The sequence below is a fragment of the Gracilinanus agilis genome, chromosome 1, assembly GCF_016433145.1.
Source record: "Gracilinanus agilis isolate LMUSP501 chromosome 1, AgileGrace, whole genome shotgun sequence".
NCBI classification, from domain to species: Eukaryota; Metazoa; Chordata; class Mammalia; order Didelphimorphia; family Didelphidae; genus Gracilinanus; species Gracilinanus agilis.
The window spans coordinates 99,563,749-99,591,209 of NC_058130.1; the positions used below are offsets into that span (position 1 = coordinate 99,563,749).

At 39.8% G+C, this 27,461-nt stretch overlaps 1 protein-coding gene across 1 annotated transcript in view; it reads left to right on the plus strand.

Annotated features, from left to right (window-relative positions):
• The first annotated feature begins 513 nt into the window (after nucleotides 1-513).
• SUSD3 (sushi domain containing 3) overlaps nucleotides 514-27,461 on the plus strand; it is a 79,122-nt gene continuing 52,174 nt past the window's right edge. The window contains exon 1 of the mRNA XM_044683549.1: nucleotides 514-705. Within this exon, the coding sequence (XP_044539484.1) occupies nucleotides 612-705 (94 nt within the window). The 5' untranslated portion in view covers nucleotides 514-611. The remainder of the gene's footprint in view (nucleotides 706-27,461) is intronic.

The window sequence follows — 27,461 nt, forward strand, 5'->3', positions numbered from 1 at the left end:
GCCCGCCCCGCAGGGCCCTGGAGCAGCTGCTGCAGGGAGGCTTGGGCTGGACTGGGCTGGGCTAGGGGAGGGTTGGAGGGAGAAAGGGCGGGGCGGCCCGGGAAGGAAAATTGAGCTCACTGCTGGGGCTGCTGGAGCCGGGGGTAGAGCTCTGGCGCCAGTTTGAGCTAACCTAACGCCGCCTCAGCGTCAACCTCAACCCCAGCCCCAGCCTGCGGTCCGCTCGGCCGGGCCGCCCGGGGACACCGGCGCTGCTCTCGGGACCCTGCGCCCTACTGGGGCTGCATGGAACTGTCACCTTTTCGGAGCTGAGCGGCTCCTCGCTGGGCTGGGCTGGGCGCGCGAGAGATAAGGAAGGAGGCAGGAAAGAAACGAGGAGAGCTGTGCGGGACAGGCTACGGACCGGACTGGACCTGACCGCCAGCTGCTGCCCTCACGCTGCCTACTCCAGCTCTTCTCTCTCTCTCCTCCTCCTCCTCCTCCTCCTCCTCCTCCTCCTCCTTTCTTGTCCTCTTCCCCAGCTCCCTCTGTACACTGTCTCTCGGGTTCTTGCCGGAACCTGGTGCCCCCGGGGGAGGTGACGGGGGCGCACCGCAAAGTGGTACGGAGCGATGTCCGCAGCCACGGCGGCATCGGGCCTCGATGTGTCCCGGACAGCGGTGCTGGCGGACGGCGGCGGAGATCCCGTGCCCAAGAACCGCACAGGTGAGATGGACCTTGGGCTGGAGTGATCGATGGACTGACTGCTCCCTGGGCTGTTTTAGGGGAAGTGGGCGAGATGAAGGAGAGAGGAGAAAGTGCCCAGGCAGCTGCCGGAGCCTTGGGCTTCGCCCGCTCCCCTAGGGGACTGGGACAGCACTGGGGTACTGTGCTCTGGAGGTGTCAAACGGCCCAGGGGAGCTGCGGGCGGAGCGACGCCCAGAGGGGAAGGAAACACCTGGATTGGGCTGGAACAGTCTTTCAGGGAGACTTCATGACTCCCCCGAAAGGAACGCTCCTTCCTCGGAGCCCAGAGAATAAGGAGGGAAGTGATGTCAAACATGGTAGTGAAATAGTCTTCCCTTCGGGTCAGATAATTTGTGGGGCTTTCAGCACAGCCATGCAAAGTACTGGGGCAAGTGACAAGTTAACTGGAGTCCTCTTTGAAGCAGAGCTGAGGCGGGGACACATGGTTTTTATGGGACTGAGAACCACTTTAACCCTCGGCACTCCCCTTTTAACCTGTCGTTGAGGTTTGCCGAACTTTGTTTTTTTAAACCAGGGCCCCTAGATCAGCCCGGCTGGCTCACAGATCTCTGTGGGCGGGAGAAGGTGCTGATGTATTTGCTTCTGTAACCCTCCCTTTTTGCTGTGGCAAATGCTCAAACTGTGTTGAAAAAGGAACTTAACCCCCATCCCCTGTGAAATCGGGGCAAGCACTAACCCCAGTGTTAGAGGTGGAGCTCTAAGGTGAGCAGCTATTTAGCCATAGATGACAATCTAGAAATGGCCTTCAGGTTTATTTCCAGAGTAGTATCAGGTTTGGGGTTTGTTTTCTAAAAAGGTTTGGTGGCAGGACCTTTAAAATAATTAAATAGATATGATTTACCTTGGAAAGGGGTCAAGGCAGCCTTCTAAATGACCAGTTTTGAGAGCTGTGATCCCTACATTCCCTTACCAAGAGAAAAGGCAAGCTGATTGAAGTGATGAATTTAGAATCTCAGATCCTTAGAGCTCATTCAGTCCACTTTACAGATGAAGAAACTGAAACCAAGAAAGGTTCGGATGACTTGTTTAAGGTGGCACAAATAATAAGGGGTAGAGTAGAAATTCTGACCTGGCTATATATCCAATATTCTTTTCACAAGCCAGACTTGGAAACTTTTTTGAGATTGGGGTGGTGGAGGTGGTCCTGAAATAGATTTCTTTGGTGTAGGGAATCTCATTAAAAAGTGATGATTGGGGCAGCTAGTGATACAGAGTCAGGGCTAGAAATGGAAGATCTTGGGTTCAAACTGTCCTCTGACACTGCCTAGATCTATGAACCAGGGCAAGTCACTTAAGCCCCATTGCCTACCCCTTAACTCTCTTCTGCCTTGGAAGCAGACAAAAGGTAAGAGTTGTTTTTTTAAATGATGATTTAAAAAATTGTGCCAATCTGCCTCCCAGTGTTAAAAGTTGATGCCTCAGCTCCCATCTCTTAGTTTAGGATCAGTGAAAGCTGCAGAAAATATTTGGGTCCTTAATCAGAAAGCAGTAGCATTCAGAAATCATTCACTCATGTTGTCCTGTCTGCTTTCACTGGTGTTAGAGGCAGGTTAGTGTTAGTGCTGTGAAACAACCTCTTTTCAGGAATTTGTTTTGGGGACCCTTAAATGGATGGAGACAAGTTACATAGACACAATTAAATTATTTCTGCTCACTCAATGGGATTTGCTAGAGGACAGTAACTTTTAAAGCCACAAAACAGAATGTGCTCCTGCAAGTCAACTTTACTAAAGTAATCCATACAAGCAGGAATTCTTCCTCCCACAAAAGAACTTAAAATGACTAGAAAGGACAGAAGATGGTTTTTAGCTCTAGGAACATTGAATTAAATGCAGTGCCTGTGAAAAGCACATTGAAAATTTTCAGGGAAAGAGCTCTTCACAGAAATGGTATATTCAGTCTTCTGCTAAGAAGAGAAATGATACTTTCCTGACAAGTGTGCCACTTGTTTCAAAGAATGTGAAGCCAGGACATTGTTCCTGCCATTAAAATGGACAGGTTAGTAGGTATGTGAGCACTTTAAAAAGAAGATTGAAACAAGGGATGGAAACATTTGGAGATTTTGATTGTTTCATGTCTCCTGTGCATTGCTGAAAAAATTTCTCCCATTCTACAGTACGACAATTTTATGGGTAGAGTAGGTAGAGTGCTGGGCAAGGAGCCAGGAAGGCTAAGATCCTACATCTCACACTTTGTAACTGTGTAGCCATGCACATATTAACTTTGCACCTCAGTTTCCTTTTCTGTGAAATGGGCATAAAATAACTAGTGTCTCTATAAAGGGGTTGTTGGGAGGTTCAAGTGAGATACAAAGCATGAGAGTGCTCTGAAAACTTTAGAGTGCTATATCCATCAATCAGCAGGCATTTATTCAACACCTGTCATGTCCAAGATTCTGGAGAAGGTCAGGAAATGCCAAGAAAAAATAAAGCCCCTGACCTCAAAGAGCTTTCATTCTATCTGGAGAGACAACATGCAGTTATATGTATGTGTGTATGCGTACATGTCAGTTCCAATTAGCAATGATATAAATGTTAACTATTGTTAATAGTATTCACTCTCCTAGCAATTCCTATAGTTCTTCTGTGCCATACAGTTCAACACTTATTATAGATTCTCTTATATGTAATGAATATACTAATTGGAGTCATAATTGGAGTGTTTTCTTCAAAAATAGGCCTTCAACTCTGCTGCTTTCAGGATGAAGTCTATATCTAAAGTCCATGTTTTGTATTTCACATAGCACTTACCCTTACCAGGACTGAACACACTATAAAATAGATCCTCAATAAAGGTTGTTAATTATGATGATTTTTAAAAAATAACATGGCCATTTATATTACCTATAGCAGACTAGTTGTCATCTGGGTGGGAGAGGGGAGGGAGGAAGAGAATCCAAATGGCAAAATGTCAGAAAACAATTGTCAAAATTTTTTTCTACATGTAATTGAAAAACAGTTAAATTTAATAAAAAATAAGTTGCTAAGAAATAGTATGATGATTAAAAAAAGATAGAGACTGATTGGAGGCTAGCAGATGACCAGATCTGGCGGATCCCTTTTCACTGAATAAAATATGTCACATTTTATGGAGGAGTGGCCTTTACACTGACCTAAACAATCATTAAAAGACCCTGCACTTTGTGGATGTCTACAAATTGAAGCCGCTTCTGACTGTTCCCAGTAGGAATGCAGACTACTAACTGGGATTCTTCCTGGTTAAAGGCTTATAAAATAGCAAAGCATAAAGTAAAATATAATCACCTCTGCTTAGGATCAAGATATTAAGGGATAGAAGAGACCTTAGAGATCATCTGTTTAAACTCCTTTATTTTGCAAATAGGGAAACTGAGCCTCATAGATAGGAAGTAACTTGTAAAAGGTCACACAAATTGTTAGTAAGGGAGCTAGAATGATAACTGAGTTCCTCTGAAAAGAAATCCAATTAGCTCACCATTGTATCCCACTGTTTTACCCTGTGTTCAATGTAATGGTAAATGAAATGTTTTCTGAACCCCTTTAATAACAGTGCATAGAAATGCATTTCATCTCATATCATCCCATCCATTGGTTTTTAGAGATATAGCGTGTATACCAGCTAGAAGCTTTTCTCATTTTTTCCTTCCCCCGTCAGTCCAGCTTTTATTTACTGCCTTATGTCCTGAGACCTTTATCTTGATTGGCTATGTCTGTTCCATATAAGCCGAGGTTATGTACAGAGGAATATGAACATAGATAAAGAGCTCCCTGAGGTCATTGGCCATCCTTTCTCCATCACCTCTGAGTATTCCTTTAAGTTACTAGGGGACAGATGCTAAAATGGTTTAGTCTCTTTGGAATAATGATCAGCCAGCATCAGGAAAGTCAGAAAACTAATGCCCTAAGCAGTTCATGCTTCCAGATTATGCTTTTTCTTACCTGCTTCTGCTGATTGCACTACTCTTGGCTTTGACCAGTTCAGGGTGTGTAATTGCAAAAGGGGAATTTTTTCCCCATCAGTACTATGAGCAAAGCAGAATTTTAATAGTTAAAATGCACAAATTAAGACATCTCCATTCCAAATGTTTATATGGCTATTTGTGCCTGACCTATGGTAGAGCCTTCCAGGCTTATATTGGTCTGATCAGCCACAGTCAGACACACTATTCATTGACCCTGACATAATGATGTCATTTTGGTCCTCCTGAGCACAAAGGACAACCACCATCACTGCCACTCCTTCAAAGGCTTCATGCTTTGGAGAGGATGTACAGTGTGTGTCTCATACAAAGATGACACCTCTGGCACATTATTACTGTTTTTCTATTGGTGGGGATGGATTGTAATAGCCCATCTTCACTGTTTCTTATTCCTCTTCTGAGATGTACCATGGTGTAGTAGAAAGAAGATAAGACTTGGAGCCAGAGAACACAGGCTTAAATCTTGCACCTAACACTTATTATTGAACCTTGTGACCCTGGGCAAGTCACTTAATCTTCTTGAGACTTGGTTTCCTCATCTGTAAAGTGGGTATAATAGTACCTCCGATAATTAGTGCATAGTTATATTGTGGGGAACCAAAGGATTTAATATATGTATATACATGCTTATACATATTATATATGTATGTTATATATGTACATATACATATTATGCTTGTATATAGCATATGCATATATATTATATGTAATAGAAATATAAGTCATTATTGTACAAAATGTTTTTTAAGCCTTAGAGTAGCATATAAATATAAACTAATTATTTTTCTTCTTAGCTTTTTTGGTAGAGTTCAGAAAAAAATTATATTGGAGGGGCAGCTAGGTGGTTCTGTGGATAGAGAACTAGGTCTAGAGATGAGAGGTCCTAAATTCAAATATGACATCAGACAATTCCTAGCTATGTGACCCTGGGTAAGTCACTTGACCCTAATTGCTAGCCCTTATCACTCTTTTGCCTTGGAACTGATACTAATATCAATTCTAAGACAAAAAGTAAGGGTTTTAAAAAAAAGAAATTATGTTGGAGCAAATCTTTATCTTACCATTATCCTTTTTTTATTGAATATTATAGAGACTATTGTATACATGGAGAAAAAACTGCTTTTTTAAATTGAGTAAAAATATCTGAATATAAGCTTATTTTTCATAAGCTTTCTGAAGGAGACTTGAAGACAATTCCAGTAGTAGACAGGAGAATGGGGATTACTTGTCCCTCATCTTCTTCCTTTATGACTGATTTCTTCTGTTAGGACCCCTATATTTTGAAAGATTTTTGGTATCATGTAACTTGGAGATATGCTGAATATTTGGTACAGTGGCATCTATTATTAAAAATGTTGATCTCAATTTTTTATGGAGCAATGTTTTCTTTGGGCATTTGTGGGCAACAGTTTGATCTGTGGTGATGTTCCAGGTCCCATACTGTTTATTTGAGGATATTTTGAGATCTGCTTCTTTGTCATCTGCAAGTATATAACATATACCTAGCTTCTGATGTACAATAGTCACCTCTCGTTCTAGATATTTGGCAGATACTAATTTTTTTTTTTTTTTAGCTAACTATGCATTGCATGATTTCTACACTACTGTTTCATTCTTCTCAGGTTTTTAGGTGGGATTTTTAAATAGAAATGGTCTTGGAACAAGTTGCTATTCTGCTTTTCCCTTATATTTTCTATTCAGATGCATAAAGTAACTGCTTTTTATCACTGAATAAAAGTATTGGGATAGCAGGGCACCTGTAGGTTCACTGAAAGCATCTTTAAGATAGCCTCAGTAGTAGGCAGGAAATAGGGATGTTATCAACTTCATCCAATTAGATAGATAGATAGGTACATATGGAGGCAGCTAGGTGGCACAGTGGATAGCCTGGAGTCAGAGGGTTTTGAGTTTGAATTTGGCCTTAGACACTTACTAACTATGTGGCCCTGGACAAGTCACTTAATCTTGTTTATCTCAGTTTCCTCATCAGTAAAATGAGCTGGAGAAGGAAATGACAAACTACTTTGGTATCTTTGCCAAGAAAACTCTAGCTGTGTCTGATTCTTCTTGACCCCATTTAATCAACTAAACAACAACAACAAAATGTGCCAGGCACTGTGCTAAGCATTGGGAATACAAATATTAAAAAAAAAATTCCTGATGGGAACTGAAGATAAAAGAGATCCAAAAACTGGGATGTGAGGGTGGGCATGTACCTGATCAGAGAAGGGCAGGAATAGATCCAAGAGAGGAATGAGTGTGATAGCTCTGGGCACTTCTTCAAATGGAAGTTCTGGGCAGAAATTCATCCATTGGCAGGGTAGATGTGGAGGGACACACAGGGGCAGAAGGATGAGAAGCCTGCTGGAATGGAAGTGGAAGAGTGTAGAAAGTCACGAATGGAGCTCGGTGAAGAGTTTCCATGTGGTTTTGATTTCTTCCATGAGGTCTCTTCATTTTGGAAGCTTTTTGTTCCACTTAGTTTGGAGATTATAACTATGTGGTGTGATGACATATATCAAAAACAGTTATTCTTAAGTTCTTATGGATCAAATTTATACCCTGACAATTGTGGGAAATGGTTTGGACTGTGATAATAGTCTGGTTCCAGTACAGTTTGTTAAATTTTGAAGGATAGGTAGGATTCTGTATTTTGTAATATGAAGAGTTGTCATCTCTCCATCACTGTGGAATAACAAGCTTCTTGTATATAATTCTTGGCCACTCGATTGGGTCTTCGTGGGTGCTAGTCGATGCTGACTTTCTGTAACCTGCAGTTACATGTCATACTATTTCTGTTGGTTCCTTGCATAGTCATTATTGATCATCAAATCCAGGCTCCTTAAAGATAACCTTTTTGTGATTTCTGGTGACAATGACAGTCTTTTATTGCTAATATGAGCTTCTCTGTTTCAGTAAACAAATCCATATGCCAGCCATTTGATTGAGGCTTATCATCATATGATTGGCATTGGTTGAGTTCATGTGAATTGTTGCCCATGAAGGGCAAACCTATTGATTCCACTCTTTGGTCTTTAGCATTTCATAGGTTCTATTTGGAGGCAAAATACTCTTAACTTTGACAAATCCCATGATCTTTGCCTATTGTTGGCCTTTACTTTTATTCTGTTGTAATGTCTAGTCCAGAATATTTCTGTAAGTTTTAAACTTGTTTATCGTCTCTTTCAGGTGTCCTTTTTCTAAAGAATACTAGCTAAGTACAGGGATTTTTTTATGGGTGACCACAGGTTTTCATGAGACAGCCTACTACAATTTGAAAGAGGTTATGACACACATTTGTGGATGGAGCATAAAGCCACTGATGTACTTTGTTCTATGCTCTTGGGAGAGAATTGGAGATAATTAAGGTTTGGTCCTTGACCTCATGGAGCTTACAAATCCAGCAGGAAAGATAGGAAAAATATACAAAATTACAATCCTTTATAACAAATATGCAGCAAGTACAGAGTAAAACAATATAAAAAAGAGCTTTTGAAAATAAAGATGCAATACAACATTGTAGTTAGAGTGCTGGGCTTGGAGTCAAGATGACCTGAGTTTTAATCCCATTTCTGACACTTTACTGTGACAATGGCAAGTCACTTAACTTCTAGATGCTATCTACTAAGTCTTACATGGATTGCTTTCTAAAGGGAATGCTACAGTCAGAGAATAGTATAGAGAAGATCATAGAGTTGAGAAAGCATTGGATTTATAAAAACAGACATTAAATAGTTTAGTTAGACTGGAGAGTAAAATATGTGAAAAGGAATAATAGAGGAAGGCTGAAATCATAGGTGACACTAGATTAAGAAGGTTCTTAAATGTTGATCTTCTATCCATCTTCTCTTCCCCCTCAACTGAGGACCTTGCCTCTTTGCTGAAAATATTGAGGCCATATGATGTGAGCTGCTTTTCTGTTTTTGTCTCTAAAACCCTTGACATCATCCTCCAGGTGGCCCATCTCTCTACATGTGAGCCTGAAACCTATCCACTCCCATCTTTTCCAGCAGATCAAAATACCAATCATTTTCTGATTCTGTATGTCTCTATTTATCTCTATCTTTGTCTCACTGGTTCTTTGATAATATGCACAAATAAGCCCCAAATCCCACTTAATCATACCATTGCCTGGTTGTAATGTTTTATATATCTCCTCCCTTGTGAAGCCAAGCTCCTAAAAAAAAGGAATCTATACTGGTTGCTTCTACTTCCTGACCTCCCAGTCGAAATCCTTTGCAATCTGGCTTCGGGCCTTATCACTCAATTGAAGCTACTCTCTTCAAAATTGCCAACAATCTCTTAGTTGGCATATCAGATTTTTTTTTTTCTCAGTTTTCATCCTTTTTTGTTGTTTAAACCTCTGTGCATTTGGGACTATTGACTACCCTTTCTTTCTAGATATTCTCCTCTTTGGATTTTTATAACACCACCACAGCTGTTTCTCCTACCTGTCCAACTGCTCCTTCTCCGGCTCCTTCCCTGGATCATCATCCATATCACTTCCTCCCCCAGCTCTGGGCATTCCTCAAGTTTTTGTCCTGGGCCCTCTCTTTCTTTCCTCCTAATCATTCTTTCTCTTAGTAATCTCATCATTCTCCATGTGGATGACTCACAGATCCATATATCTAGTTCTAGCCCCGACCTTTGATTTAAAATTTAAAACCTTCTCTGTTAGGATCTATCATAGCAGAAGGACCAGACAATTGAGATGAAGTGACTTACCCAGCTGGGAAGTATCTGAGGCCAGATTTATACCAGGTCTTCCCAACTCCAGGCTGGCACTTTATCCACTGAGCCACCTAGCTCCCACTACCCCTACTCTCTCTTGAACTTTGGTCCAACACACCTAATTGCCCATTTGATATTTCAAACTGAATGTCCCAGAGATACCCCAAATTCAATATGTCTAAAACAGAACTCATGATCTCTCCCCTCAAATCCTTCTCCCTTCCATACTTCACTGTTTCTGTCAATGACACCAGACTCCAAATATTTCCACTTCTGTCTCCACAGTATCTTTCTCATCAAAACTTTTGTCTCTACTCACAGAGTTCCAACCACCTTAGTTCAGAACCTTTCCACCTTCCCAAGTGATTTTCTGTAAATGCAGCTCTGACCATGTCACTTCTCTATTCCCATCAACTCTAGTGCCTCTGTGTTGCTTTTAGGGAAAAAAATATCAATTTCTCTCTTTAGTTTCCACCCACAACCTTGCCCTCCACTTATTTTTCTGGCCTCAATGGACATTATTCTTTCTTCCCCTGGCACTCAACTGAAATCCAGCTGAACTGGCCTTCTCTTTCTTTATTGCACAAGACATTCCACTCCCCCATCACCTGAAGCAATGCCTTTGTACCTGCCAGCAGGCAGTCCCTCTTCACTTCTGCCACATGGAATCTTTTTCTTCCTTTAAATAATAGTTCAATAATACCCGTATAACCCTGTGGAATTGCTTGTCAGTTCTGGGAGGGGGGAGGAAGAAAGGGAGGGAGATAATATGAATCATGTAACCATGAGAAAAAAAATTTTAATAAAGATCATAAATAAACAAATAATGCCTCAATCACCTCTTTCTACAGGAAGTTTTTCCTGATTTCCTGTCCCCTTCAGTCTCCTACCTGCTACTCCCTCCTCCCAAATGATCTTGTAATCATTTATTCTGCCTATATGTTCTCCATTAGAGGGCAAACTTCTTGAATATAGGATTTTTCTTACCTATTTTTATCCCTAGCACATAAGCATTTAAATAAATGCATTGATTGGCTGAAGGATAAAGAGTTTCCTTTTATTGGACTGGCAATGGGAGCTTTTAAAGTCCTATACAAATGCTAATTCTTATGATAATTATCTCCACTGTGGTCAAAGTTACACATTTGTGGGAAGGGGAATTGGAACTGGAGTGCATTTTGTGGTCATAGGGTACGGGTTTGTCTTTACCACTGAACACTAAATCTGACTGCTCCTTGGATAGTAGATGGCACAGTGGATAGAGTCCAGCATTTGGGTTCATCAAGACCTGAATTTGAATTCAACCTCAGTTATTTAGCTGTGTGACCTTGAGCAAATCACTTAACCTCTCTGCACCTCAAGTTCCTCATACTCTATAAAATAGAAATAAGAATAGCATCTGTTCACCAAGCTTTTAAGATCAAATGAGTTCACATACAAAGCACTTTGCTAATGCTAAAGTGTTATGTAAATATTAGCTATTATTTTTGACACAGTTATTAGAAAATCAAACTACTTGCAGATAAAAAGTTACTGGTTACTGATAAAGAAGTCCTGTATGTAGTCAGTCCATTGACTAATTAGCAAAGTTAGAACTGGAGCAAAGTTCAAAATCAACAAAATTTAAGGTTAGGACAAAGACAAGAAGATACTAAGAACAATTAAGAGGCTTCAACCAAACCTATTCAAATGAGCTACTGTTTGCAAATAAAATGGAAAGTAAGTAATGAAGTTGATGTTGATTGTCACTTTTTCCTTTAGAAGCTTAAATGATGTGGTGAAATCAAGAGAAGTGGAAGAACAAAGGAACCCAGAGACCATTTGAGCTCTTTGCCAAGCAAAGATAAATGGCAACTGCAGGCAACACTAGATTAGACTACAAACTCTAGGGAGGAGAATGTTAAAAGGTTGTGAACAGTGTCTCCTCTTGGAATGAGATGGAATTGAACCTGGGATGTTATTGCTTGCAGAGGATCCTTGCAGATGAGCACTGGCTCCCCAATTTGGTCTTCTAGAGTTGCCTGAGGCACTCAGATTAAGTGATTTGCTCTTAGGACTCTGTTTGTTCCCCCTTCTTCCCCACTCCCATTTGTTTTTTATTTTATTTCTTCTCAATACATGTAAACATAAATGTTCAATATTATTTTTTTTATCTTGAGTTATTTCTCCTCTCCCTCCCTCTCCTATTCCTCTTTGAAATGGCAGGCAACTTGAGGTAGATTATATGTTCAATCATTCAAACATTTCCATATTAGCCATGTTGCCAAAAGAAAATGCAGACAAAAAAAAGAATAATAAAGAAACTAAAAATTCAATCTGTAGTCAGATTCTACCAGTTCTTTCTTGGAGGCAGATAACATTTTTCATCATAAGTACTTTGGAATTCTGTATTGCTGAGAATAACTAAGACATAGTCAATCATCATACAGTACTGCTGTTACTGTGGATAATGTTCTTCTGGTTTTTCTCATTTCACTTTGCATTTGTTCATATAAACCTCCTGAGGTTTTTCTGAAAACATCCTGTTCATTATTTCTGTTTTTTTCTTTACTCTTAACTTCCATCTTAGAATCAATACTATGTATTAGTTCTAAGGCAGAATAACAGTAAGGGCTAAGGAATGGGAGTTAAGTGACTTGCCCAGGATTACACAGCTAAGAAGTATCTGAAGCCAAATTTGAACCCAGGAACTCCTGTCTCCATAACTGGCTCTATACCCACTGAACCAGCTGCCCCCTTTATCATTTTTTTTTTATGGCATAGTAATATTTCATCACAATCAAATACTATATAACTTATTCAATCATTCCCCAATTGATGGGCAGCCCTTTGATAGCCAATTCTTTGCCACCACAAAAAGAGTTACTATAAGTATTTTTGTACATATAGATCCTTTCCCTATTTCTTTGGTATTTTTGGAATACAGACCTAGTATTACAGTACTCACAGGACTTCTTGATCTTAAGTTGAAGGAGTTATCCACTGTGCCATGATGTTTCTTAACTCAGAAGACCCTTAGATGAAGTGAAGGGCAAAGCAAGTCTATAGAAAGTTTGGTTTGTGACTCATTTGAACACAATGTTTCCAAGAGCTTTCATAAATGTCTGGATTGGGGGCCTCTAAATGGCTCAGTACATTCAGAGCCAGGCCCAGAGATGGGAAGTCCTGGATTCAAATGTGGCCCAGAAACTTCCTAGCTATATGACCCTGAGCAAGTCACTTAACCACCATTGCCTAGCCCTTACCATTATTCTACCTTAGAACCAATGCACAGTATTGATTCTAAGATGGAAGGTAAGGATTAAAAAAATTTTTTTTTAAATAATATATGTATTAACAGGAAGACGTGAGATAGATAAATGGACCAAATTTTTGGAGATGATAGCTCTGGTCAGTCTTTATCTGGATTACTGGGTTCAGTTCTGGTGGAATACTGATAAGCAGGACAGAGAGTCCTGAGGAGTACAACCAGGGTAATGAAGGAAGGATCTCTTTCATGCTATATAAGGTTTTGTTGAAGGAAGTAAACATTTTTAACCTGGAGAAGAATAGACTTCAGGGAAGGGGAAGGGAGGAAGGAGCTTGCCAGCTGTGTTCAAATATTTAAAAGGCTTTTATGTGGATGAGGGTCCAGACTTGTTTTTCTTAGCCCCAAAGAGTAGAGTGAAGAGTAGTGGGTTGCCGCTACAAAGAGGAAAACTTAGGTTAGATATCAGCAAAAGCTTTCTGACAAATAGAATTATAAAACATGGAATGGAATATTTTAGGACAGTTAAGGGGTCTCCCTCACTTGAGGTCTTGAATCAAAGATTTGATGGCCACATATTGACAGAGCAACAACCATATTTGAAACTTATTATTAGGACCTTATGTCCCTTCCAGGGAAGATGAATTATTACTTTAAAATGAAGTTGAAAAATACAGTGGACTAGAATAGAAACACAATTAAGAGATCTTGTGTTGGAGATGACACAATCTTGAAAACTTTGGGGGATTATTTTTGCAAGTTATCTCAATGAAGGAAGAAATACCAAAGGAATAGAAAAAATAATGGGCAGATATTATTGAACCCTTTAAAAGGCTCTCAAGAGAATATCACATTTTTCCTCATCTTTCTGAAATCTTTATAGGCGTGATCCATGTATATATCAAGGGTATCCTTGATGAGAATGTGAGAAAGTGTAAGAATTTAAAATTAGGTTTTTATGCTAATATGAGAATTCTAAGGCAATATTGTGGTCACCGATTTAAAATATTATAGCTCAAGTCAAAATGACTTTTAGTAGCGTTTATTTACAAAGAGGTGGAAAGAATGAAAGTAGAGAAATGTAAGAAGAAGGTAGAGAAAATGTCTAGCCTATCACACTAAATGTTTGCTCTGGTGTCTGGCTCAGCCCTGGCAGGGCTTGTTAACCCTCAGCCAGAGGACCCAATGGTGTCTTATGCAAGGGTTCTATAGCCTCCAGGGAAAGGAAGGCCTCTCTGGATAATCTCTCCAGAAGCCAGGAAAGGAAGGCCTCTCTGGAACTAATCTCTCCAGAAGCCAGGAAAGGAAGGCTAGCTACTCCCTCACCCAAGATGAAGTCCAAAGGAGAAGATCCAGGAGCAGTCCTCCAAGAAACAGTCCAAGAGTCAAAGTCAAGATCCAAGCCAAAGGTCAAGTCCAAAGCCACCTCCAAAGCCAAGTCACTAGGAAAAGCCCCTCGGACAAGAAGTTCAGGACTTTTTATAGTCCTTTTTCCAGGTCATTTCCTGTCCCTTCTTCCACTTTACAGGAACCAATTACAGTCTTTCAATTTGCTTAGCACTGCCCAAGGGGTAGTCTGTGGCCTCTGGAGTTGTCATTCACTTTAGTAAGTGACTTGGGAACTCCTTTACTTAGTGTTAAGTAGGGGTGTTTAAGTTTTTGGTTGATTAATTTAAAAATTGCTGATTGAAATTTTGATTTACTCTTCACAAAAGGAATAGGCAGGTTTTCTATAGCAGATCCCTCACATCTTTATAATTACACAATTGACCCAAAGATGCAGAAAATATAAGACCCTGTGGTATTGATTGTTTTTCAATTATTAAAAGAGGGGGAAAAAAAAACATTTGTCTGAGTTAAAAGAGTCTTAAAGGCTCTCCATATGAAGGGATCTTATACGCACATTAGAATGATGTAAGATTCCCTTATAATTGCAAGCACAGAAAGAACTGATTAGTGACTGATTATTGTCTAATTAGGCATAAAAATGAAGTAAATACTCCCCAGAGATGTTAGCCAATATATCATGGAGGATATCCGGTACAAGAATCAGTAGTACTGAAATTCCCTATAGCTGGTCCTCAAAATGTTTGTGCTTGAAGATAATATTATATTGATTCAATCATATCAGTTTCAAGATAATCAAATCAAGAACTTAAAGTACCCCTATTTGACACTAAGAGAGTTGCAAGTCACTTACTAGAGTAAGCTCACACCTCTAAAGGTCATTGTTCTCTGCCTTGGACAGTGCTAGGCAAATTGAAAGACTTCAATAAATTCCCGTAAAGTGGGGGAGCGACAGGAAGTGATGTCCAGAAAACTGCTTTTAAAAGACCAGCTCAAGGATTCATTCATTCACTCTGTATCAGTGAGCCAGACTGGAGGAGAAGACTTTTCCTCTGGATCCTGAGTTGGCTTGCTGGGTGAGTAGCTGGCCTTCCTTTCCTGGCTTCTGGAGAGATTAGTTCTGGAGACAATTGCCTTGGCTTTGGAGGAGGCTAAAGACACCACTGGGACTTCTGGCTAAGGCTGGAAAATCCACGTGGAAACAGTCTTGGGGAAGCCCTATGGGGACTGAGCCTGGCTTCTTAGGAGAAGGGCTGGTAGGTTTATTAGAATCTGTCTCTTTATTTACAGTTTTCTACTTTCATTCTTTTCACCTCTTTTAAATAAAGCTTCTAAAAGTCATTTTGACTTAAGCTGTAATATTTTTTAGTAGGCAACCACAATATTACTTTAGAACTTTCATATTAGCATAGAAACCTCAATTTAAATTCTTACATCACAGAATATTAAAGGTGCTTCTTACTGAGATCTTTACTCAAGAGATAAGCACAGAAAAATATTCTAAATAAATAAATACTTTTTAAAAGGAAGACATGAGGGAAGGATACAGTGAGAAATATAATGTAAAAACAAAATATCAGTAAAAATATATTTTAAAACAATAAAAAAGAGATAAGCACAATTGGCTAAACTGGGGAAATTAAGTGGGTGAAAAATATCAGTTGCCAGATAATGACATATAGTTGTATCACCAGTTCCTTGAACTGATCCCTCATTGCTTCTATCTAGGACAGGCCATGAAGATGGACAATACTTAGAAGAGATTCAGGGAAATATGGTATAATAGAAGCCAAGGCAAGATATACTCTTATGCAGGAAACAGTGGTTAACATTGTTAAATGCTTTAGAGACAGTGAAGAAGATGGTGCCTAGAATTTGATTTGTTAATAGATAACTGGGGACTTGAGAAAAAAATTCAGTAACTTCAACATCTTGATGTTATCTGTCCTCTTCAAAAATAAAGGACAAACAACAACAGATATCAGAGCCTGATCACAAATGATGGAGTATGGAGTGAGCAGTGATACCCTGGAGGCAAGGGTATAAACAGCTTTATCAGGTTTGGCAACTGAAGAGTACAGGGAAGGATTGGATGGTAGTTGGATGAGATAAAAGTGCCAAGAGGCTTTCTTTTTTTAAAGATAAAGGTCTGCTTGTATTTGTAGGCTGAGGGGAGAGAGCAACTGATAAAGAAGAGATTGAAAATACATGAAAAGGGGATGACTGTTTGTGCAAATTATTGAAAGAGTTGCAAAGGAATGAGATCACAAATCTAGGTAAAAAGGTTACTTTTAGCAAAGAAAATAGTTAGCTTTTCTAATCTCTCCAGAAGCCAAGGAGTTTTGAGCTGTAAAAGCAGTAAGTATAAGGTAGTTTAGGACAACTTAGTTATATCTTTTCAGGAAAGTAGGAAGTACTATCATCTGCTATATGTGGTAGTGGATAGTGGGGTGCTTAAGAAGAGATTTTAAAAATTTGGAATCATCAGTTGTAGGGAATGTGAAAATTCATAAAAATATAATAAAAGTATTTCCAGGCATCCTTGTAGATCCTCTGAGAGTAGTCATAACATAAATTTGTAGTAATTGTCATCAGCACTCAATTTTGAGTTTCTCCTACAATATTCAACAACTTGGGATAGTTTCCAGATCTGAGGGTCTGCCTGGACTTTCTGAATTTTGCCCACTTTCAAGATCATAAGATTTAGAGTAGGAAGGGACCATAGAAATCAGCTAATCTGGGGCAGCTGGGTGGCTCAGTGGATTGAGAGTCAGACCTAGAGATGGGAGGTCCTAGGTTCAAATCTGGCTTCAGACACTTCCTACCTGTGTGACTCTGGGCAAGTCACTTAATCCCCATTGCCTAGCCCTTACCACTCTTCTGCCTTGGAGCCAATACACAGTATTGACTTCAAGACAGAAGTTAAGGGTTAACGAAAAGAAAAAGAAAAAAGAAATCAGCTAATCTAAGTTCCTTATTTTGTAGTTGAGGAAAATGGAGTTCAGAGAGATAAAGCAACAAGGACCTAGTGGCACAGGGTATAGAGTGCTGGATCTAGAGTCAGGAAGTCCCGAGTTCAAGTCTAGCTTCAGACACTTAATGGCTATGTGACTCTATCCTTAGTTCTCTCGACTATAACAAAAGGATAATAATGCTGCCTACCTCCCAGGGTTGTCGTGATGATCAAACAAGATAATATTTGCAAAAAAAGCATTAGCACAATGTCTGGTACAGAGTGTGGAAATTGAGTGAACACTGACTCATCTTGTGACTCAATTCTGGATCTAGCTCAGTTCTCTTTCTATTCAATTATGAGTCTAGTCCAATTTCTGTCTTGAGAGAAACTTTGTTCATTAAGGGAATTGTGAGAAAATGTTATTGTATTGTTTGAATCTAGCCCTGTTTGGCTGGAGAGCTGGACCACCTCTACCTGTTGCTTAGAAACCCTTAACTAAGGACCTAGGTTATGATGACCTGAAACCCAGTCAGATCTGAAGACTGATGTGAGGAGTTTTCTCACAATTATACATCTCATTTGACCTATAGGTTTTGTCTGAAAACTGACCCTTTCCTGGTCAATCAATTACTTTTCTATGTTCCTTTGATTGAATATGGATACTTGGGAGAATTGGGACACTTTTTTCTGATTTTACGGAATCGCACCCCTCCCAACTCTGGAAACTTATTCATTCCCTTCCTAACTCAGAAAGCCCTCAATTAGAAATCAGATTACCTAATTTTGTATCCTGTTTTATATCTTGTTAATTGTTTGCTTTTATTGCATAAAAATCTGCCTCCCCCTATATTCAGGGTCCAGTGCCAAGCTGAGGAACCCTGGTTCCGATTTATTATGCAATTGGAATGAATTGTATAATAAATCAATATGTTTAAAAATTTGAACCTTTGTTTCTCAGTTATTTCAGATTTTGCCTGTCACAATAGTAGGCTTATCATATAAGTGTTTATAAAAGGAGGAATTAGGTGGCTCAATGGATAGAGAGCTGGCCTGGAAATAGCAAGTCCTGGGATCAAATGTGGCCTTCCTAGCTGTGTAACCCTAGGCAAATCACTTAACCCCGATTGCTTAGCCCTTACTGTTCTTCTGCCTTGGAACCAACATGTAAAGGATTAATACTCTTTTTTTAATGCTTATAAAATAATTTGCTCAACGTCACACAGATATTAAATAGCAGAGCAGAGATTCAAACTCGGGTCCTTAGATTTCAAATCCAGTTCTTCAAATACACTACACTATGTGGTCCTAGGTGGGGTCTATGTGTATCAAAGCATCTAATTATCACAGCTAAGGGAAGATTCCTAGATAGTTCTTAATCAATTGTATTTGGCTTACAGATGAATGCTTCAAGTAAAATGTAAGCTCTTTGAGAGCAAGAATTTGTCTCACTTTTGTATTTGCAATCCCCAATGCTTAGTATCTTGCCTGGCACATGGTATGTCCCTAGTAAATACATGTCAAGTCATTAATGCTGTCATTCCCCTATTCCTTTCCTGTCTATGTATGAGAATTAGTTGGTTTTCAGTGGGAGGTATGTATTCTACTCAGGAGACTCTTTGCAGAAGATGGTTAGCTATCACTTTTTAAAAATTTCAGTGTTGTTCATTTAGAAAAATCTCTTGTCACATCTCACTGACTTACTTCCCACCCAGCAGAGCCATCTTTTGTAGCAAATAAATCAAGCAAAACAAATCAACACATTGGCTATGTCTGAAAATATGTGTATTTTGTACTTCTACTCTACCACTTCTCCTTTGAGACTTGACTTGCCTTTGCCCCTTTTCTTCAATCTCTTTACCATTAGTATTCTGAATTCATAATTGGTCACTACTCTGATCAGAGTTCTCAACCAATCAGTGAACATTTATTAAACATCTATTGTATGCCATGCATTGTGCTAAGAATTGAAAGTCCAAAAAGAGGCAAAAGATGGTCCCTGATTTAATGAGCTTACAATATAATAGAGAAAGTCATTCAGGATCATTTCCTTTGAGTTATTGTGGTCATTGTGTACATTATTCTCATTGTTCTGCTTATTTTGCTCAGTTTCAGTTCATACAAATCTTCTCAAGTTTCTCTGGATTCTTATCCATTATTTCTTATGGTACAATAATATTACCTTACATCCATATACCACAATCTGTTCAGCTATTCCCCAACTTATGAACACTCTTTCCTTCCAGTTCTTTGCATGCACATGGCTTCCCCCCAAGAGTTGCTATAAATACATTAGTACATACAGGTCATTTCCTTCTTTCTTTGCCCTCTTTAAGGTATATTTGCCTTTGATCCAGTTTCAGGGGTTTGTGACCTTTGCCTGTGGGCTGTGTCAAACTTGACTTTACTTACTGGAGGCAGCCAGGTGATATAGTAAATAATATGTTGGAATAAAGAAAACTTGACTTTGGGATCTTATTAGACACTTATTAGCTGTGTAACCCTGAACAAACCACTTAACCTCTATCTGCTTTGGTTTCCTTCAGTTTCTTATAAAGTGGAGATAACAATAACTCCTACCTCCCAGGGTTGTTGTGAAGCTCAAATGCGATCACAGTTAAGAAGTGCATAGCACGGTGTATAGCGCATAAATTCCTTACCTTCCTCCTCTTCATGACACTCCCTTGCATATATTCTGTGTAGTTGGAGCCTACTCCAATCTGGACTTCTCTTTTCCTCACATTCTTGTTCTGCCTTCTCTCATCCCTGTGTCTTTGCTTGTTGTCCCTTATGCCTAGAATGAACCCACCCCCACTTACCAAGCTCTGCCGGTTTTACTACTGTTCCAGTCCTTCATTCAAGGTTTACTTTAAGTGCTACTTCCCTAGATCTCCCCAACTCATCTGCCACTTTTAGCAGAACTCAGTTGCTTAGTTCCCCAAATTCTCGGACCTTTCCTCTGGGTCTGCCTCTCTTTTGCTTTTAAATGATCACCCTGGCATCACAGATTCTTAAATACATAACTTTTCTACCTTACTGTGGTGAGTGCCTTCAGAACAGGGTGTGTGAGGGAGCTGTCCTTTATACATTGTGCCAATACTGTTCCTTGCACAGAATTCTTTAGAACCTTGAGTTTTCTGCATTCCCTAGAGCACCATGTAGGTCTCTCATGTTTCTCATCCAATGCCATTCTTGTCCATGTCTCTTATAGATGATCTGCCCTCCTCAGAAGCCTTCCTCTGGCTCTTTCTGATATGACTCCAATTTAGCCCTGGGGTTCTCTGTCCATTACGTCTTTCCTTGATCCATAAACAGCCTTCCTCTTCTTCCAGTCCCTAATGATGTTTGTCATGCTGCTTTTCAAGTAGAAGTAGTGTTTAGTAACACCCAGCAACTTCCTTACACACACCATGTGTTTTTCCATTGCCTTTTGGGTTATTGTTTCATAATATCAACTAAGCATTTTAAACTTGGTGTTTGTATTGAATCAAATGGTATACATATGGTTGTGGTAGGAAATCTTCCCAAATGGGTATATTATTTTGAGAGGTACATTTAGTTATATTAGTAAATCATCCTAAGAGATAGCATAGTTGAGGGATTTTTAATCTGGAGTCCAAGAACTTTTTTTTTTTAAGTCTTACCTTGTGTTTTGGAATCAATGCTGTGTAATGGTTCCAAGGCAGAAAAGTGGTAAGGACTAGGCAATGGAGGTTAAGTGACTTGCACAGGGTCACACAGCTAGGAAGTTTCTATGGCTAGATTTGAACCTAGGACCTCCCTTCTCTAGGCCTGGCTTTCAATCCACTGAGTCACTTAGCTGCCCCCTCACCCAACTTATTTTTCAAATGATATTTTGGTAACTAAATTTCAATAGAATTGATTTCTTTTACAATCCTATATACTTTATTTTATAAATGTAAAAACATTATTCTGAGGATAGGTCCATAGGCTTCTCTTAAGAGCACAAGAAAAAGAGTTAAGAACCTCTGGTGGTGTGGACCTAGGTTCAAGTTTTGCCTTATCTCCTTACTCACTAGTTGGATGTGAGTCCGGTGACAAGTCATTTGTCTTTTATATGTCTCTGTTTCCTCATCTAGAAATTGGGGGTAATAAAACTTGAAATATCTACTTTGCAGGGTTTTTGTGAGGAACAGTACTTTACAAAACTTGTGGCTCTGTAGGCATTTGAGTCATTAGCCTAATGTCCCTCAGCACCATTTATTTACTCAAAGGCTTATGACTAAAAAGTCTCATCTCCAATAAGGAAGAGAGATGGCTAAATCAGAAAATAACAACCGATATCTTCAATCAATATCTACATCAACTTAAGATTTGCAAAGCACTTAACTTACAATCTTGTGGGTTAACTGGTGTAAGAGTTTCCCCTTCCCCATTTTATAGATATGGAAACCGAGACCCAGAGAGATTAAGTGGCTTGGCCTCAGAACCAGACAAATCCCACAGAGATAGGAATTGAACCCAAATCTCCTTCCCGAGTTAAATTCAAATACTTTCCCGTTCTCTAGACATGTCCTAGTTCAGCCTCTACCAAAATTCATCCTATTTGTGGGGAGCTTCGAAGGAAAGGAGCAAACCCTTGTGCCACTCTGAGCACCCAGCATGACCAGATGGTGTCACCAACTGGCCCTGCGGAGGAGTCTCCCTTAGCAAGCAGGCAGCATTTGCTTCTATTACCTCTCAGGCAGGTTGTGGTTTGGATAGGAATACCCAAAAGGTCTTTTTTCTCCTTGAGCATCTCTCCCTGCCTGTGCTCGCCCTGGTGGAAACTAGAGAACTCTGCTGGAGACATGTGAGTCGAGGCTGAGCCTATGGACCCCTCCCGGTGTTGCGGCAGACAAACTGAAATTAGGTTTGTCTGTCGTTTGGGCTTTTTTCATCTTTCTGTCTGTTTCATAATAACTTTTGAAGACGTTGCCTGATTATAGACTGAACTGTGTGTTGCAACAAAGGCTCTCCAGATATACCTTCAATGTATACGGCCAGATCGCCGTCTGAATAGAAACCAAAAAAAGCTGATGAGTTTTCCAGTGGGCAGAGGTCGGGGTTGACACTGAACGAAGGTTACTCTTTTCAGGGAGAAAGGAGGCTCCGTGGTTTGGCAGCTTTTCCCAGCAGCCTATCACAACCCAGTGAAAAAGGACTGATCCTCTTGAGCTTCAGTCTTGGTTTCCCAGAAGTGAGTGGCTGTTGGCCCCAGGTGTGGGTTTGCTGGGCGGGGCCGGGCTGGGGGAAGCGGTGGCCCCGTTTAAAGACGCTCCTCCGCCTTCTTGTTTTCTCTGGCGGCGAGCTCAAATCTCTCTAATCCCTTCCACCTCCCCGTTGCGAATATCTTTTAACTTTTCTAAATGTTTAATTATTCACCCCAAATACTTGCCACCAGGCCAAGGTCCTTTTACTCTGGTCATCTGCTCGAGGAGGAAAACTTATCTAAGGTTTTGCTTTGGTTCAGTTAAAGAAATGTCGGGGGGTGGGGAGTGGGGGTGGGGGGGAGGGGAAACCAGATCTTCTCTTTTTCTTCTTCCTACAGACATGCTCTGCTCTGCCCCCTGGTAACCTACATCTTCTTTCCTTATCCCCAGTCCTGCTGCCTATTTCCAATTCTGCGCTCTGGGATCCCGTTCCTTAATTTGTAAAGTTCCTTCACTTAATTTGTAATTCCCCATCTAACTCCTTAAGGAATTGCCTGTGATCCACCACTTCAGTTTCCTTACTTACTGCTCAATTACTTTCAGTCTGGTTTCTGTTCCTATCACTGAGAGGCTGGATGTAACAGAGCACCCCATGCAGACATGGGTGGGAATTAATCCGCAGCTCTGCTACTGACTACTTACTACTTGTGCGAACCTGGGCAAGTTATTCCCCCATTTAGCAGGGGTTCTTAATTTAGAGGTCTGTGAAACTTTTAGGGAAGAAAAAAAATATATATATCCCTTAACCGTCTGTCAATATTGATTCTAAGACAGAAGAGTAGTAAGGGCTAGGCAATGGGGGTTAAGTGACTTGCCCAGGGCCACACAGAGCACCAGGACTGAAGTTTGGAGAACCTGGGTTCAAATTTGACCTCAGGCATTTCCTAGCTGTGTGACTCTAGGCAAGTCACATAACTCCCATTGCCTAGCCCTTGCTGCTTTTCTGTCTTAGAATTGATACCGATAGAAGGTAAGGATTTAAAAAATATGTATATATTGATAATCATTTCAATCTAATTGATTTTCTTTGTTATCTTAGAAATTTTATTTCATGCATTTAAAAACATTCCAAGAAAGTATCCATAGGCATCATGAAATAAAAAAAGTTAAGCATATCAGACTTATTGGACCACATATGCAGAGCTGGAAGGAACTCTAGATAGAAGCCAACTAATCCAACCTCTTCATTTTATAGATGAGAAAACTGAGGCTCAAAATAGGTTTAATTGACTGTTTAAGTCCAAAGTAACATAGGATTTGAACCCTCTGACTCCAAATGCAAGGTTCTTTCTTTCTTTCTTTCTTTCTTTCTTTCTTTCTTTCTTTCTTTCTTTCTTTCTTTCTTTCTTTCTTTCTTCCTTTCTTTCTTTCTTTCTTTCAAACCTTAACTTCTGTGTATTGGCTTCATAGGTGGAAGAGTGGTAAGGGTGGGCAATGGGGGTCAAGGGACTTGCCCAGGGTCACATAGCTGGAAAGTGTCTGAGGCCAGATTTGAACCTAGGACCTCTAGTCTCTAGGCCTTACTCTCAATCCACTGAGCTACCCAGCTGCCCCTGCAGGGTTCTTTCTACTGTACTATGTGGTCTCTTTGGGGCCTCAGTTTCCCCATTTGTAAAATTAATTGTTTTGGCTGGATAATATTTAAAGTTCTTACCAATTTTAAAAGCTGAGTTCCTGTGTGTGAGCTATTGAAAGCTACTGCTTCAGGGGCAGTTGGGTGGCTCAGTAGGTTGAGAGCCAGTCCCAGAGATGGGAGGTCCTGGATTCAAATGTGACCTCAGACATTTCCTAGCTATGTGACCCTGGGCAAGTCACTTAATTCCCATTGCTTAGCTCTTACCAATCTTTCTAAGATGGAAGGTAAGGGTTAAAAAAACAAAGAAACGAGAAAACTACTGCCTCAAAGCTCACCACATCCAGTGGCCTTTTCTGAGACCTCATCTTCTTTAGTCTTTTTATAACACTTGAAATTGTTGACCGAACCTCTTCTTTCTTGAAACTCCCTCCCTGTCTTTCTTGCTGTGGAATTAGCTTGGTTTTCCTACATTCCTATCTGCCTGCTACTGACATTTCTTCCCACTTGCTAAATAAGTCTCTCCTAAGGTTCTGTCCTGGCCTATGTCTCTCATTCTACATTCTCTTCCAAGAAAGGTGTAGTTCAGTAGAGAAAGCTCAGAAGTTGGAGTTAGAAGACCCAGATCTGCCCACTTATTAGCCGAGTGGCACGTCGAATTATCACTCCAGTTCAGTTTCATTATCCCTAAGATGGGTTTAATAATAAATACTTCCTTCACACAATTTGTACAGAAAACTACAGAAATTGGGATTGCTGCTCTCTCCCTTTATTCCTAAACCTATGTTCCTGCAAATGACTCCTGAGTGATTAGTGAAGAGATTCTGAAGGTTGTTCAGTATGGGATAATCTGTTGATCAGTTCCAGGGAACTACAACTGAGTTCTAGAACCAAGTTGTTTGATCATTATAATAATACAGCTTTCAGGTTTTTATCCCCATTTCCTCTTTTGCACTGTTGTAATTACTCTGTATAGGGATAGTGGCAAGAGCCCTAGACCCAGAGTCAGAAGTTTGGAGTTCAAATCCCATCTCTGCCATTTATCATTTGTATGACCTTAGGCAAATGACTTTCTCTCTTTGGTCATGTAAGCCAACTCCTTCATTTTATTTTTTTTTTAATAAGTTTTGGGAGTTATTAACACATTTTGCTTTTCTATTACAAATCATTTTTTCCTTAGGGAGATTTTCCTCCTACATTTCAAACACCATTCAAATTGTCTTCCTTGTCATCTTCCCCCACTCAGTAAATTTCATTGGCTCTCTATCACATCCAGGAACAAATATAAAATTCTCCATTTGTTGCTTAAAGCCCTTTGTAATTTGTTCCCACCTTCACCTTTTCATTCTTCTTGTACCTTGCATCTTACCATCAACTCCTCAGTCTAGTAATACTGACCACCTTGCTGTTCCTTCCATAAAACTCTCCTTCTTTGATTATGGGCATTCATTGACTGTCCCCTTGCCTAGAATTCTTCTTCTTTATCTCTTCCCCTTGGCTTCCCTCAAGTCATAGCTGAAGTTTCACCTTCAAAGAAAGTCTTTCCTGATTCCCCTTAATTCTGGAGTGCTAAAATAATTCCCTCTTTTATCATTATTTTATTAATTTTTATTATTTTTCCTCCCCCCTTTCATAAAAGTAGTAGGGGATCCCAGATTAGCACCCGGTTGATTATTCACTAATTTATCCTGTATATATTTTGTTTGTACATAATGTTACATATTGTCTCAACCATTAAACTGTGAACTGGAGAACAGGGCTATATTCTGACTTTCCTTGTCATCCCTAGCATTTAGCACTGTGCCTGGCATATAGTGAGTGCTTAATAGATGTTTATTGACTGATTCCCTAAAACAAAGACAAACAGGTAAGTAGGTTTGACATAACTTTGTCCTCTTTATATGAAATGTATTCATCTGGGATTCCTGACCCCTTTACTGAAAAGAGGGAGTTACTTTTTTTCTCTTTATTTATTTTTTAAACACTTACTATCCATCTTGGAATCAATACTGGGTATTGGTTCCGAGGCAGAAGAGTGGCAAGGGTTAGACAATGGGGGTCAAGTGACTTGCCCAGGGTCACACAGCTGGGAAGTGACTGAGACCAAATTTGAACCCAGGACCTCCTATCTCTGGTCCTGGCTCTCAATCCACTGAGCCACCCAGCTACTCCCTCTTCATCTCTTTACCAAGCAAAGATTGAGCATTATAATTATTCACTAGTCAACTTCCTTTTCAACTCCTTCATTTTACAAACAAGAGAACTGATACCCAGAGATATGAAGTGACTTGTTCAAAGTAAGCAGACCTGGATTTCAAACCTCAGTAAAACAGGGATAGACCTAAAGTCAAAGGGCCAGAGTTTAAATCCTGGGCTTCAGTTTCTCCATCTATAAAACAAGAGCTAAGGTAGACTAGATGACTAGATGACTTCTAAAGAAACTTCCAGCTCTAAATCTAGAATTCTGTGCCCAAAACTAATCTCTTTCCCTGCCCATGCTACCATCTCCTAAAAAGACTTCCCTATTTCTGTTGATAACACCACCATTCTTTACCTGATGATCTAAACTCAAAACCTTAGAGTCATCATCTTCCTTTTATTCTCCTTTTAAAAACAGTCTAAAATATTGTTATTGATGTCTTTGTTTTTACATCAACATCATTCCCAAATAAGCCATCCATTAAAACAAAAACAAAAAATTAAAAAGAGAGAAAAGTAGAGTCCAGCAAAGTGAACATATCAACTGAGTCTAAATAGCATATGCCATGCTTCAGAACCAAGCACACCCTTTCCCCCTTCTCCAAAAAAGGAAGGATGATACATTTTCTCATCTCTTCTTCCAGATCAGGTTTGATCATTATAAAACACAGCTTTCAGTTGATGTTGTTTTATTCTTTCCCTTTACTTTGAAAAGAAAGAGAGGGGGCAGATTGTAGATGAATTACTATGTGCTTTGGTGGAGAGAGTACTCATATCAATGAGACCTCAGACCTCTTGATTATTTTAACGATCAAATGAGAAGCAAGTAAGGGTACCTTAATAATTTAAAAGACTTCTACAAGTAGGAATTAGCACTGGAATTCAATTGTTCCTTCAGGGACAACATGCAATAGTGGAAAAAATTCAGGGTTTGGAGTCAGGAGACCTAAGATGTGACCCTCAATTCCAGCAATTGCTTGCTGCTGCACAAACTTTCATTCAAGCAAAAGGTTAGGCTTAAAAATATATATATACTTGTTAGCTGATTAAAATAAAGATCCTCTGTGTTTGTCTATATTTTAAAACAGATCTATTATCATTTGGTCAGAATTTCAAAGGCTCAACCTTGTTCGTTTGTTTAAATCTTATTTTGATATCTTTTCGGTTTTACCTCATCTTTCTTTCCAAAGATATCTGTCCCCTCAATGAGTCATTTCTTGTAACAGATTAAAAAGAAAGGAAAAAGCAAGACAGTTCGGCAAAACCAGTCGATACCTTAATTGTGTCCAACAGTATAAGCAATATTGGATGTATTATTGAGGCATTGTCTAGAATTCTGACCTGAATGGGATCTAACAATTGCCTGGAAACCATGGTATCTGGATCACCAAGAAAACTTGCTAAGAAACGGCCCTTTGGGAATGGTTGTATCATTTGGGGGGTGGTGTAAATAGCCATCAGCATTTCCTGATGGGCACAAAAGATACCAAATT